This window comes from Macaca thibetana, chromosome 3, assembly GCF_024542745.1.
Source record: "Macaca thibetana thibetana isolate TM-01 chromosome 3, ASM2454274v1, whole genome shotgun sequence".
Taxonomy (NCBI): Eukaryota; Metazoa; Chordata; class Mammalia; order Primates; family Cercopithecidae; genus Macaca; species Macaca thibetana.
Window position 1 is genome coordinate 81202503 of NC_065580.1, and position 14410 is coordinate 81216912.

At 39.4% G+C, this 14410-nt stretch overlaps 1 protein-coding gene across 1 annotated transcript; it reads left to right on the plus strand.

Annotated features, from left to right (window-relative positions):
• The first annotated feature begins 10572 nt into the window (after positions 1 to 10572).
• Positions 10573 to 13197, plus strand: LOC126949983 (ubiquitin-associated protein 1-like). The gene has a single exon (XM_050783025.1). It carries the CDS (start codon positions 10777 to 10779, stop codon positions 12283 to 12285), a length of 1509 nt encoding a protein of 502 aa, XP_050638982.1. The 5' UTR covers positions 10573 to 10776; the 3' UTR covers positions 12286 to 13197.
• Positions 13198 to 14410: the final 1213 nt, after the last annotated feature.

Sequence of the window (14410 nt, forward strand, 5' to 3'; positions counted from 1 at the left end):
TTTCATAGCCCCCAAATATTTACTTTCTAAATATTTATTTAGAAGACTGTATTTATTTATGAAGACTATATACATTTATTTATGGAGACTATAATATTCATCTGATCAGCGGGCCACCCAGAATAAAGACTGCATTTTCCAGCCTCCATTGCACCTATAAGTGGCAATAAAACTGAGTTCATCCCTAGGGATATAAACTGGAAATGGTAAGTGAAGTTTTCAGAAATTGACTTTTAAAAGAGGAAGCATTTTGTTTTCCTCAACTTTCCTGCCTATGTGCTGAATTAGATATGGACTTTATGTCTCTAGTGTCCAGCTTAGACTATGACCATCTTAGACATCTTCATTGTATAGCAAGAAGGTAGAAAAAGTCTGAGTCACTGATATCATAGAACAACAAACCAATCCTGGACTATTTTATATGTAAGAAAAATAAACTTCTATCTTATTTAAGGTTCTACTGTTTGGGAAGTTCTTTCATATATAGCAATACCAAATCCTAACTGACACGAAGGAAGTGAGGAAACAGGAAGACTATTCCAAGGCCATTTCAATAATCCAAATGAGGCTGACCCCAGTAGCTCATGCTTATAATCTCAGTACTTCAGGAAGTCAAAGCAGGATTATTGCTTGTGGCCAGGAGTTCAAGAATAGCCTGGGCAACATAGCAAGACACCATCTCCACAAAAATAAAAAACAATTAAAGCCAGGCATGGTGGCATGTACCTGTGGTCCTAACCACTTGGGAGGCTATAGCAGGAAGATCCCTTGAGCCCGGGAGTTCAAGTCTGTAGTGAGCTGTGATTGCACCACTGCACTCAAGCCTGGGCAACAGAGCAAGACTCTGTCTCTAAAAATAATAATAATTACTATTATTATTATTATCATCATCATCCAAGTAAGAGAGGAGAGTGGCTTTCAGTATGTGGCAGTAGTGGAGGGGATAAAAATACTCAGATTCTAAACTGATTTTCAAAGTAGGACCAACGTGATTTGCAAATGGATTAAAATTAATATCTATAATAATGAGAGGAGGTAAGTATATGCCCAAGATTATTGGCCTGAGCAACAAGAATGCAATTGACATTTATTAAAATGGGGAAGGATGGGAAAAGAACAGGTTTGTGGTAGAGATACAGAGAGAAGTGTATCAAGAGTTCAGTTTTAGACATGTTGAACTTGAGATGCCTACTAAACATCAACTAGAAACATGAGCCTAGACTCAAGGCAGAAGTCAGAGATGTACATGTAAATTTAGGAATCAACATTTAGAGATACTATTGAAACCTACATGCATTGGATGGGATCCCCTAGAGAGGGAGTACAGCTGAAGAAAAATAAAGTTTAAAGACTAAATCAAAGTTTACATGTTGGGGAAATGAAGAGGTGCCAGCAAAGGAGACTGAGAAACCATGGACAGTTAAGTAGGAGGACAAGAAAATAGTGTTCTGGAAGCCATGTAAAATGAAATATTTTAAAAGAAGGAAATGAGTATGTCAAATGCTGCTGATGCTTCCAGTAAGAAGGCTAAAAGATTGATGCTAAAGCCATTGATAACATTGACAACGCAATATTTGGTAGATTAGTAATGATGAGAAAATGTTACTAGAGTAGATTCAAGAAAGAATAGAAGAGGTTAAGTGAACAGTAAAAAATATGCAATTTTGACATAAGAAGCAGCAAAAAAATCAGATGATAACTAGAGAATTATATGGTACAAATGGAGGTTTCTATTTGTTGCTTTTTTAAAATTCTTTTTTATCTGTTTATAGAGTCAAGGTCTCACTATGTTACCCCAGCTGGTCTCAAATCCCTAGGCTCAACCAATCCTCCCACTTCAGCCTCCCAAAGTGCTCTCGGGTTGCAGGCATGAGCCACCCTGTCCAGCCAGTTGTTTTGTTTTTAGTGTGGTATGATTTTATGTTCATGATTCCATATTCATATGGGAGATGACAAGTGCAGGAGAGAGTGAGGACATTAGTGAAGTGATATCCTTGAGTAGGTCAGAAGGAACAGAATCTAATACATGAGTAGAGGGGTTGGTCTTAAATAAGTGTTTATCCTGGTACCAGGAGAAACCAAAGTAAATACATACAGCTGCAAGTCACACATTTATGTGGTTTTGAGGATGTGTAGATGTTCTCTTCTGATTGCTTCCATTTCCTTAGTGAAACAGGAAGCAGCTTCATCACAGAAGACAGTAAGAAAATGCTGAATTTTTGACAGTGGAGGGGAAGATCTAAAATGGTATCTACAAAAGAGAAAATGTGAATGAAGTAGAAAAGAGAATTTTCCCTAAACATTGCTAGTCTTGAATTTTAAATAAGATGATCAGATTGGCTTGTGTCCAGCCACAATGAGTTATAGAGCTGCAGGCCCAAAGAAGGCAAATGGATAGATATAAGCAGAATTGGGGGATTTACAGGCAAGTATGACAACATAAAAAGGATGTACAGAGTTAGAGGAGTATAAAGTGAGTGAATCATAGAGTTCAATCATGGGTAAGAATGATAGTAAGGATATGAGCAGCGTAAGTGTTTAGTTTTGCTCCTCCAAGAAGCAGATACAAAATGGGATTAAAAGTACAAATATTTTATTAGGGGAAATGTCTGTATGAAAGGACACAGAAATTGAGCCATAGAGGGTGAGGAGAACTGCCACACCGTAATGTAAATCTGAACACGTGTGAAAAATTCAAGGGAAAGCCAGTTGGGTATAAGCATCCTAGCCTGTCATGAAATCTTAGGAAAGTTCAACAAGCCACCGGAGAGTCTTTGAGCCAAAGCTGGCAGACAAAGGAGTTTCATGTCTCCCGGGAACGGGTCTTCCTTAGAATGTTCACTACACTGTCATTGGCCTTAGCACAATGCAGCATTTGATTTCTAAGTGCAGCCACAGGGGTCCTTGGTCAATTCATTCCCTGTAGTAAGAGGTCTGCAGTGTGCATTCTCATGGCCACAAGTAAGCAACAGTTAAAACATGATAGAATCAAAGAATTATGGGTTTCAATATGTACAAATAATTTTTTGGAAATAATATATTAGAAAGAGTGAGCTGGATAGATAGAAGGCAGAAAGTCTGAAATTAAGATTTAAGAAAGAAAGTAGTTACTGGTAGTGACAAAGTCTAAGGTGCAATAATGGGAAGGAATAGCTGAAATAGGAAGGAGACAAGATCATTGGAGAAGGAAAAATCAAGAAGACAAGGGTATTAAAGATATCTTCCACTTGGGATAGTGATCCCCCCAAAAATTCTAGCAGGAGTAATATGGAGAAAATGACAGCAAGCCACATGCTGAAGTCTTCTAAGAATTAAGAGAAGCAACATGGGGTCTCCAGCTGACTGTGCAAGGGGTGCATGTGAGCAGTATGATCCAATGGTATGTGTTTTAAAGCTGCGGCTCTTTAGAAGGCCGAAAGAAAAAATCGAGAACAACAATGAAGAGCAAACAGCATATCTATACTACTTCCCAGCCCAGTAGTTCAAAGAGTATGTGAAAGAAGGTAGTCACTGATCTAGAAGGATGGGGACAAAATGTTTATAGTATTTGATTTCAGTTATTGGCCAAAAGAAATGTTAATGGCTCAAGAGAAAAAAAAAGTGAAAGAGACAGAGAAAATATTGACCTTTAAAGCTGGGGTATTTTTGCTTATAGCAAATGCATTCTAGAGAGCAGAAGAGATGTATTTTAAGAAATGAGGAAAGGTGGGTGATGGAATCCAGCTTAGAAACTACACAAAGCCGTATCAGAATGAGAATTCAAAAACTAATTCAAGTGGGCTTAGAGCTTCCTGTGGTAACTGATAAACAGAGAAGCAGGCCTTGATGTAGCTGATACTGTAACTGGCAGACTTGGCTAGGAAAACCCTCCTCTAGACAGTCCAACTTTATTTTTTCATGTGATTAGACCATCAGATTCTACATACTTAGACTATAGTCTTTAAATCTAACTAAATCACCTTTTTTAGAGCCTGTATTTTACTTTTTTAAAAAGTTTCTTACAAGAAACAGCTGCATGAAATCCTGGGCAACATAGGAAGACCCCATATCTACAAAAATAAAACAATTAAAGCCAGGCATGGTGGTGTGCATCTGTAGTCCAAGTTATTTGGGAGCTGTGGCAGGAGAACCCCTTGAATCCAGGAGTTTGAGCATACAGTGAGCTATGATTACACCACTGCATACCAGTCTGGGTGATTGAGCATGACCCTGTCTCTAAAAATCATCATTATCATCATCATCATCCAAGTGAGATAGGAAAATGGTTTGGAGTAGGTGGCAGTGGTGTAGGTGACTAAAAAAAAAACAAAAAACAAACTTAGATTCTTAATTGATTTTCAAAGTAGAACCAACATGATTTGCAAACGGATTGAAATTAGTACCTGTGACAACAAGAGGAGGTAAACATGTTATTCAGAAAATATACTTGAAAGGTAGACTTAAATCCAATCCAAACCAGAATGATTATAAATGTGTTAATGAACTAAACACAGTTATTAAAAGGCAGAGGTTATGAGGATGGAAATAAAGAAAGATCTAACTATAAGTTTTCTATAAGAAATCTACCCGAAAGTAAATAGATTGAAAAAGATTGTATTAGGCTATTCTTGCGTTGCTATAAAGAAATACCTGATACTGGGTACTTTATAAAGAAAAGAGGTTTAATTGGCTCACAGTTCTGCAGGCTTTACGGGAAGCATGGTACTGGCATCTGTTCAGCTTCCAGGGAGGTTTAAAGAAGCTTACAGTCGTGGTAGAAGGCACAGGGGGAGCAGGCATGTTGCAGGGCCAAAGCAGGAGCAAGAAAGAGAGAGTGGGGGCAGGGCAAGTGCTGAACACTTTTAAATGACCACATCTCACAAGAACTTACTATTGTGAAGACAGCACCAAGCCATGAGAAATCGGCCCCATGATCCAAATACCTCCCACCAGGCCTCACCTCCAATTACAATTCAGCGTAAGATTTGAGTGGGGACAAGTATCCAAACTATATCAAAGATTTACCATGCAAACACCAAGTGTAGGAAGATTGGAGTTCCTATAGTATTATCACATAAAACAGACTTCGAGGCAAAGAGTTTCATCAGAGATCAAGACAGACAATTCATAATGATAAAAGGGTCATTTCATCAGTTAATTTCCCACTTAAGGCACTTGCCTCTCAAGGAAGCCAATAACTAGCTATAACCTGACCAAAGCTCAATGAAATTGGAAGGAGCATGGTTCATCAAAACCACAAAGCTGCACTGTCTTCCTTCAGTTCTCTCCTTTCTATTATGCCCCTGTCCATTAAGCCCTAATCAAATAATACTATTTACTTCATCATGCCTTTTTACTCATTTTATTGTAATTAGTACTAAATGTTTATGATAGCCTGGAGATCAGCTCTCCTTGAGAACCTTCATGGGTCATCCATCACCTTACAACACATTATTAGACATGTTTTCTACCTGGTTATTTTGTGGAACAACTAATATAGTTTCTCAATCTCTTTTGACAACATCTAATAGTCTGAAGCTATCAGGATTATTCCAATTTTCTCTATCAATCTTTCCCTACTTTCACAGAAAAAGAATTTTATGTCTATACCACATAGATATAGGTTTAAACAAAAGAAACAGAATATCCATATAGCTATACAAATGACATTGCATCATGATCTCAGAGAGAGTTATACACTGTCAAAGTGTGGGATTCCTTTTCTTGGAGAGTGAGAAGTTCTTTTATAAAGGTGTTCCTTCTATTTCATATTTTTCTGCTATAAATCACTAGTAGACTGCTTTGTAAATAGAATCCCCTTAAAAGATAAATATGGCAAGTTTCTTTCTGTGCATCCAACAGAAGAGTTGCTAAAAGATAACAATGATCCCTGGGAAGAAGGTGAAAATGCATCTCTAAATTCTTATTACAAGTTATATCAAATTGTAAAAAACTTTGTAGAAGAAGGAAAACATCAAAGAGAGGTTATCAAAATAGAATGCTGTCAGATACTATACCTAGGCTAGAAAATATCACAGAAGATGAATAATGTTTCACTTCTGTTTGCTACAATTTCAAAGAAGCGAGTTTTACTCTATTAAAGACATCAGATGAGAAAGTTTTCTTTGCCACGTTACTGATTTCAAATCAATGTTATTTTAGATCACTGTATACATGTACGTATATGTGCACACGAACACACACACACACACACACACACACACACACACGCAATTTCTCCCTTAAAAGCATAACAGGGGCAGGCGCGGTGGCTTATGCCTGTAATCCCAGCATCTTGGGAGGCTGAGGTGGGCAGGTCACTTGAGGTCAGGAGTTTGAGACCAGCCTGGCCAACATGGTGAAGCCCTGTCTCTACTTAAAATACAAAAATTATCCAGGCATGGTGGCTCATGCCTGTAATCCCAGATACTTGAGTGGCTGAGGCAGAAGAATCTCTTGAACCCAGGAGGCAGAGGCTGCAGTGAGTCAAGACTGCACCACCGCACTCCAGCCTGGGTGACAGAATGAGGCTCAAAAAAAGAAAAATAAAAAAAAAAATAACATTGGTAATCAGAATATGTACAAAATTATCCTTACTTCATTCTCCCTTGTACATTTTTGTGAAAACTTAAAATTTTTGACAGATACTATTTGTTAAAACTTTGTTTGATTTCACTTATATGTATATCAACCTCAATATTTGTGGCTGTATTTCAGGAAACAAAAAGTTTCAAACAACAATCTATCTTGTTTAAACATAAAAAAAAGTAGAATTAAAATGGCAAAGTCTATGAAAATGACAAAAAGGACATTGCATTTTAACATTACCTGCTTCATTGCCAAATTGATTGGTCAAAACAAAAGTAAATCAGTGTTAAGGTGAATGATGTAGACTTGGCTATTCAAATTCATTCATTTTGGTCACTTTTCTCATTAATTTAACCAGTCCTGCAGCAATCTACATTGATCAGGGTTAAATTAATAAATCAACTAGATTCCAACCTATTATTTCATCAGTGTATCAAGGAGTATCAGTGAAAAAAAATAAGATAATAGCCTCTGTTTTATTACTCTTTGTTTTTTACTTGTGATGAAGCTCCTTGGAAGAACTGAGCTTGCTTTATAATGAAAAGAGGAAGCCGTAGCCAGACCAATCAGGCAAGAGAAAGAAATAAAAGACATTTAAATAGGAAAAAAAGATGTCAAACTATCCTTCTTCACTGATGAGATGATTCCATACCTAGAAAACCCTAAAGACTCCTCCTAAAGGCTCTTGGAACTGACAACGTCAATAATGTTTTGGTTACAATTCAATGTACAAAATAAGTAGGATTTCTATACATCAATAGTGTTCAAGCTGAGAGCCAAATCAAGAATGCAATCCCATTTACGATAGCCATCAAAAAATAAAATACCTAAGAATACATCTAATCAAGGAAATGAAAGATCTCTACAAGGAGAAATGGAAAACACTGCTGAAAGAAATCACTGATGATACAAATGTTAGAGTGAACTATATATGGCCTGAGAAGGACTCTGTACTTCTATATTCGAGTTCCTGTGGACAAACTGTAACCTAACTTAATAGGTAGACAAGATTGAAAAGCTAAGTTAGGAATATGTGCCTGTAACAATAGCTGAGTCTTGGCCAATCCAAGCAGCCATACTTCAACCACTCACACACTGTTGAGTGTTCAAACTGTGTTCAGATAAGACAAACACTGAGCTGTAACCAATCCAGTTGTTTCTGTACCTCACTTCTGATTTCTGTACATCACTTCCCTTTTTTATCTATAAATCTTCTTCCACCATGTGGCTGTGCTGGAGTCTCTCTGAATTTGCTGTGATTCTGAGGGCTGTCCAATTCACAAATCATTTATTGCTCAATTAAACTCCTTTAAATATAAATCAGCTTACATTTTTCTTTTAACAGATGGTGTCAGAAGTGGGATCCAAAGTAGTGCTTCTAACGACCACCAGGAGTGCTGAGTGAGCAAGCAAGGACTCGCTTGTGTCCCTTGATCTCTCAGAGTGGCTGGGGATTTTGGTAAGTTCTCTCTTGGATTTCAGAGCTCCAGGGATTTGTGTTTTGAGTTCTCTGAGTTTCTTTGAGCAAATTTCTGATCCAAACTGGGTTTGGAAGTTATGACAGAAACTGGACTGGGTTCAGGAAAAGATTTGATCTGGTAATTAACTGGCTTGGATTCAGTTAGAGTCCTCTTACATCTGACTGGGTCAGAAAGAAACCGGTAGTAAATGGTAAAATTGTAGGGGTTGTAAAATTTGGCTTTCAGAAATTTGTGGGGAATGGAAAAATCTTTCTAAAGATAATTTGCAGTGGAATGTTCCAAATGAACAACACCACACTGAAGTGCATTTAAAACAATGAGGGCTACCAAATTAGTCTCATCTACAGATGCCTATTGACATGCAGAAGCTTCTAAAAAAAGATTTCAATATTTTTATTTAAAACACATGTATTTTGCTCTGACGGGAATAGGAAATATTAATTTGGCTCCCCCATGCAACCAGTTGGGCAGCAACTTATAAAACTGAGGCTTTTTCTTGTGGTTCCATAAAAATAGAAAAACAGATGATTTTCCTTTATGTTGCAGCTTGGCCCCCGGGGCTTTGATACAGCTAACAGGGTCACTAAGGCTACTCACAGAAAGAGAACCCAGAAATGTGGCATGCTGGCAAAATGGCAAGAATTTCTTACCAGTCAGACTGGTATAGTGAATCTGGTGTGCTTTGTGCTATGAAGTTGTCTTTCTGTATCTTTCTGTCAGAAAGAGGGATACCTTAGCACAGAACATGGCCTTAGGACCCCATAAGCCCACTATTCAAGATGGCCCAGCAAACTGGTCAGTCATGTCCTTGGGAGCTTGACCTTGCAACCAGGTGGTGGTACTTTATCTTGGTCTCCCCTCCAGTAAACAGGAATTTGGGGGTTTATATTATAGTTAGCTTCAAAAATTATCTCAAGTAGTTAAAAGCTATTGCAAGTTCAAAATTGACTGCTCTACGGTCCTTCTGGGAAGAGCAATGAAAGCTTCCTAATTCTATAGCTCAGCAGCTAAGCCTTTACCATTTTACAATGACAACCCACGTTTAGGGTTCAATTCTCAGATGAGAGAATGAGCCAGAAATATTGGGCATTTTGACTGACTAAAGTCAAGTAATAAGAAATTTAAAAGGACTTTTTTAAAGAGCACTATGGTTAAAAGTCAGCTTAATTAAAAGTGGATATTCAAGCTCTAATAGCCTGGACTCGTTGGGAAAAACAGAGGAGGTATCACAGAGCCTTTTTGGGGAGAAACCTCTCTTTTCTTCATGAAACCCTAGGAATTGAAAGCAAATAAGTCCCTCTCAAAATCAAAGGCTATGTTCTGTTTTGCATTGGATTATCCCACATTTTTTACTTTTGGGGGTATCAGAAATTACTTCAAATTATGAGAGAGCTTTGATGTGTAATAACTAGGTAGGAAATACACTTTGGGGGATAGCTAATGGCATTTTGGGGGAGTACACAACTCTTTGCACATTCGGATCAGAGAAGCATGCTCTTGGCCACCTAAAAGGTATGGCAACATCCCTACCCCACTAAGAGATAAGACTCTCATGGGAGATAGACTAATTATGGGGGAAATCTGTTTTGCCTTCCAGCTGTACCTGCTTTAAATTAGGTTGTAGAAATCACATGCTTTCCTGGCCCTGTTTCTCCAAGGGCTCCACCCTGAAGCCAGTAATCCAATTAAGAAACTTAAAACTGGCAAATGAAAAATCTTACAACTACTGGATCTTCGGTGGGTCTGTCTGTTTAATTATACATGTATCGTGTGTGTGATGTTTATGTAAAAGAGCTCTAATTAATTGACTTAAATAAAAAATAAGCACTTAAATAGTTTGAAAGAAAAATAAAAACTATAAAACCTTTTATTTCACACGACTTTAGTAATCTTTGTGAAATAAAAACAGCTTTAAATATTATTAGTAAAATAAAGACATTTGGTCTAAATTAGACAGATGAGATATTAGTTTTACTAAATGCTTTAAGGTCCATAAACTGGTTCTTTGTCTTTTGAAAACCGTTCAACTTGGCATACTTTACAGCTAGGTACGGCCTGGGGACACGTGGAGTTACCACGCCCATCGCTATGCTGCGAAGAGTCAGACCTTATCTGCACTTTTCAGACTCCTGGCCTCAAGCAGTCCTCCCATCTCGGCCTCCCAAAGTGCTAGGATTACAGGCGCGAGCCACCACGCCCAGCCTCTTATCTGCACTTCTGATTTCCTAGGCTCCAAACCTAGTACATAATTACAATCACTTAACAGGTTTTTCAACAAAAATGAAAATTGCTGAGAATTAGCATTATAACATGTAATTGAAACTACTGAAAAAAAACAGTCTTACATGTAAGGTGTGTGAAGAGAATGAAATGTGTTTTTGGTAAAAGATTACAAGAAGGCGTGGGAATATAAGTTTTTGCGTAGAGTGTTAAAGGATTGTTTTAAATTAGATAAGATAAAGCTAAAAGACTGAGCAAGTTGTAGATTTCTAAAAATTCATCTTGTAAAAGAAATTCTGGGGAGGGAAGTAGGACTTCAACATGGCGGCTGCGGCACTGGCGGTGGCTACGGTGACGGCCTGGCCCGGAGCGGGCAGAGTTGGAGGTGGTGGCGTTCGCTCTCCCTAGGGGCCGTCGGGAGCTCAGCGGGGACCGAGCGTCGGAGGCCGGCCGGTGCCAGCACCTTTCGGCTTCTGGGACGGCGGCAGCAGCGGCATTCAGGTTCTAAATGGCTTCTAAGAAGTTGGGTGCAGATTTTCATGGGACTTTCAGTTACCTTGATGATGTCCCATTTAAGATAGGAGACAAATTCAAAACACCAGCTAAAGTTGGTCTACCTATTGGCTTCTCCTTGCCTGATTGTTTGCAGGTTGTCAGAGAAGTACAGTATGACTTCTCTTTGGAAAAGAAAACCATTGAGTGGGCTGAAGAGATTAAGAAAATCGAAGAAGCCCAGCGGGAAGCAGAGTGCAAAATTGCGGAAGCAGAAGCTAAAGTGAATTCCAAGAGTGGCCCAGAGGGCGATAGCAAAATGAGCTTCTCCAAGACTCACAGTACAGCCACAATGCCACCTCCTATTAACCCCATCCTCGCCAGCTTGCAGCACAACAGCATCCTCACACCAACTCGGGTCAGCAGTAGTGCCACAAAACAGAAAGTTCTCAGCCCACCTCACATAAAGGCGGATTTCAATCTTGCTGACTTTGAGTGTGAAGAAGACCCATTTGATAATCTGGAGTTAAAAACTATTGATGAGAAGGAAGAGCTGAGAAATATTCTGGTAGGAACCACTGGACCCATTATGGCTCAGTTATTGGACAATAACTTGCCCAGGGGAGGCTCTGGGTCCGTGTTACAGGATGAGGAGGTCCTGGCATCCTTGGAACGGGCAACCCTAGATTTCAAGCCTCTTCATAAACCCAATGGCTTTATAACCTTACCACAGTTGGGCAACTGTGAAAAGATGTCACTGTCTTCCAAAGTGTCCCTCCCCCCTATACCTGCAGTAAGCAATATCAAATCCCTGTCTTTCCCCAAACTTGACTCTGATGACAGCAATCAGAAGACAGCCAAGCTGGCGAGCACTTTCCATAGCACATCCTGCCTCCGCAATGGCACGTTCCAGAATTCCCTAAAGCCTTCCACCCAAAGCAGTGCCAGTGAGCTCAATGGGCATCACACTCTTGGGCTTTCAGCTTTGAACTTGGACAGTGGCACAGAGATGCCAGCCCTGACATCCTCCCAGATGCCTTCCCTCTCTGTTTTGTCTGTGTGCACAGACGAATCATCACCTCCAAATACTGGTCCCACGGTCACCCCTGCTAATTTCTCAGTGTCACAAGTGCCCAACATGCCCAGCTGTCCCCAGGCCTACTCTGAACTGCAGATGCTGTCCCCCAGTGAGCGGCAGTGTGTGGAGACGGTGGTCAACATGGGCTACTCGTATGAGTGTGTCCTCAGAGCCATGAAGAAGAAAGGAGAGAATATTGAGCAGATTCTTGACTATCTCTTTGCACATGGACAGCTGTGTGAGAAGGGCTTCGACCCTCTTTTAGTGGAAGAGGCTCTGGAAATGCACCAGTGTTCAGAAGAAAAGATGATGGAGTTTCTTCAGTTAATGAGCAAATTTAAGGAGATGGGCTTTGAGCTGAAAGACATTAAGGAAGTCTTGCTATTACACAACAATGACCAGGACAATGCTTTGGAAGACCTCATGGCTCGGGCAGGAGCCAGCTGAGACCAGGCCCTGTCTAGGCCCTGCCGCAGAACCACCATCCCTGGGAGGCCCTGCAGAGCCCATCTGTGGGGAAAGAGAAAGGGCAGCTTCCAGATTTTCTTTTGGGGGTTAGAAGGTCAGATGTGGAGGTTGTGCTCGCCAGTCTCTGTGAGCCTAGGCCCTGAGCTGGGGAGGTGGGGAAGATTCGGGCAAGTGCCCCCAGAACTGTCCTGGCTCCTTCCATATTAAACGTATTTGCATTTTGAGAAGTGTCCTTCCCACCTCAGTCCTCCAGAGAGACTGCCCTAGTCTTTCTGGGGTCTTTATGTCCTCAGCTAAAGCCTGGCCTAGTTGCTGAGAGGGGCTGGGGAGATGGGGCGGGAGGGCCAGACTCAGTGCTGCTGTGGAGCTAGGTGCTTCCCCTTCCCCCGAGACTGGTGGACTGAACTCTAATCAAGTTGAGTTCAAGTGAAAGATTCTTCCAGGGTTTTATTTTTTCCCCTCCTAACAAAGTCTCATAGTGTTAACACTGGTTCTGCAATGTCTCTGAGGTGCAAAGAATGCACTTTTCCCTATGGGGCCCAGAGTTTGCCTTTTCTGCCAGGCAGTCACCACGCTTCCCTACCCCAGCCTGTTTCTTTTGGCTTGGTTTGGACCACAGTCCTCTGCTATCCAGGGTTTTAGAGCCCCTGCTCTAGGAAACAGTTGTTAGTTTAAGAAATCATTGGCCCCTTCCCAGCACACTGAATGGGGGAGCAGACAGGCCATGATTTAGTCGGCCAGCACTAACTCCACCTCTGTTCTCCTTGAACAGCTTCCCTTCCAGCCCACTGCTTTAGGATGACACAATGAATAACACCTAGTCATAGAAATCAGTCTCTTTGGTTTGTTTTGTATTATGTTGTACATCATTAAAGATCTAAATACAAAGGATATACAGTCTTGATGAATCTAAAATAATTTGCTAACTATTTTGATTCTTCAGAGAGAACTACTAATAAAAATCTAAAAGGTAAAAAAAAAAAAAAAAAAAAAGAAATTCTGTGTGTGAACATGACTAAATTTAAAGGGATTTTTTTTCCCACAAATTGAACATTGAAATAAAAGCACAACAGGGTTTTCTTAGAGCACAGATTTGCTCTTTAACAAAAATGTGTAAAGGGTTATAAAAGGGTTATGAGAATCTCACCTTATGGTCGAATTGATTAAGATTGAATCAATTTGTCTATGAAGTTTTATTAAGAATTGGGGTTGACATTAATGGTATGCTAATGCAAGGGTGAAATTATGCTTTTTCTCTTCAATAAGATTTTTACGTAATATTAAAAGATAATGCAATATTTTTGTTTGCCTTTTTAACAAACTACCAAAGAAGGGAAGGATAAGAGATAGATTGTGAAGCTGTCTTCCCTCTATCAATCAGTCAAGGTTTTTGCCTTTTTTAAATTTTGGGATCATCATTTTGCCTAAATGAATGACTTATAGTGGCCTGGAATTCTATTTTAAAATACCAGGTGTTTTAAACCTTTAGAATATTTGATAGGCTTCTCAAAATCAAATTTCAGCTTCAAAATTATATTTTCTGACCTCTAACATTTGGATGCTACAGAGGGTCCCTGTCACATCCAAAAGAGAGGTAAACAGGATTATTTGACATATTAAGTTACATGGAAAGCATTGTCAAAATAAAAAATAATGTTTAACCTTCTTCAGGTTATATTTTAGTGACTGCTATTAAGATATGTTTCAAAATGGTATGGGATTCCTAAAATTCTAATACGTGTGGGTATAAGCAAGCAATCATAATTATGATTATTATGTTATTTTAGACCACAGAAATAATCAAATTTTCTTGTCAATTGTGTTTTTAACTTTGACCATTTAAAGTCATTTCCACAGTTAATTGTTTAATGCTGATGCAGTTTCTAACAACTTCACAAGCACACAAAATCCTAGAATATGGTGTCTTTTAGGAGGCGCATGAAAGGATGGAAAGGGCCCTGATAAGCACTCTTGAATACAGGTTTCTAATAACTTCAAAATCATATCGTTTGTACTGGGTAAGAATTCCCGAAACTTTAATGAAAAGACTGGTTTATGAAACTGCTAACCCAAGTAGAACGAAAATTAATTAAATACCAAGCAA

Bases quoted from the DNA above. Each gene is read 5' to 3' on its own strand.
- LOC126949983 (XM_050783025.1), top strand. From the start codon at position 10,777: ATGGCTTCTAAGAAGTTGGGTGCAGATTTTCATGGGACTTTCAGTTAC.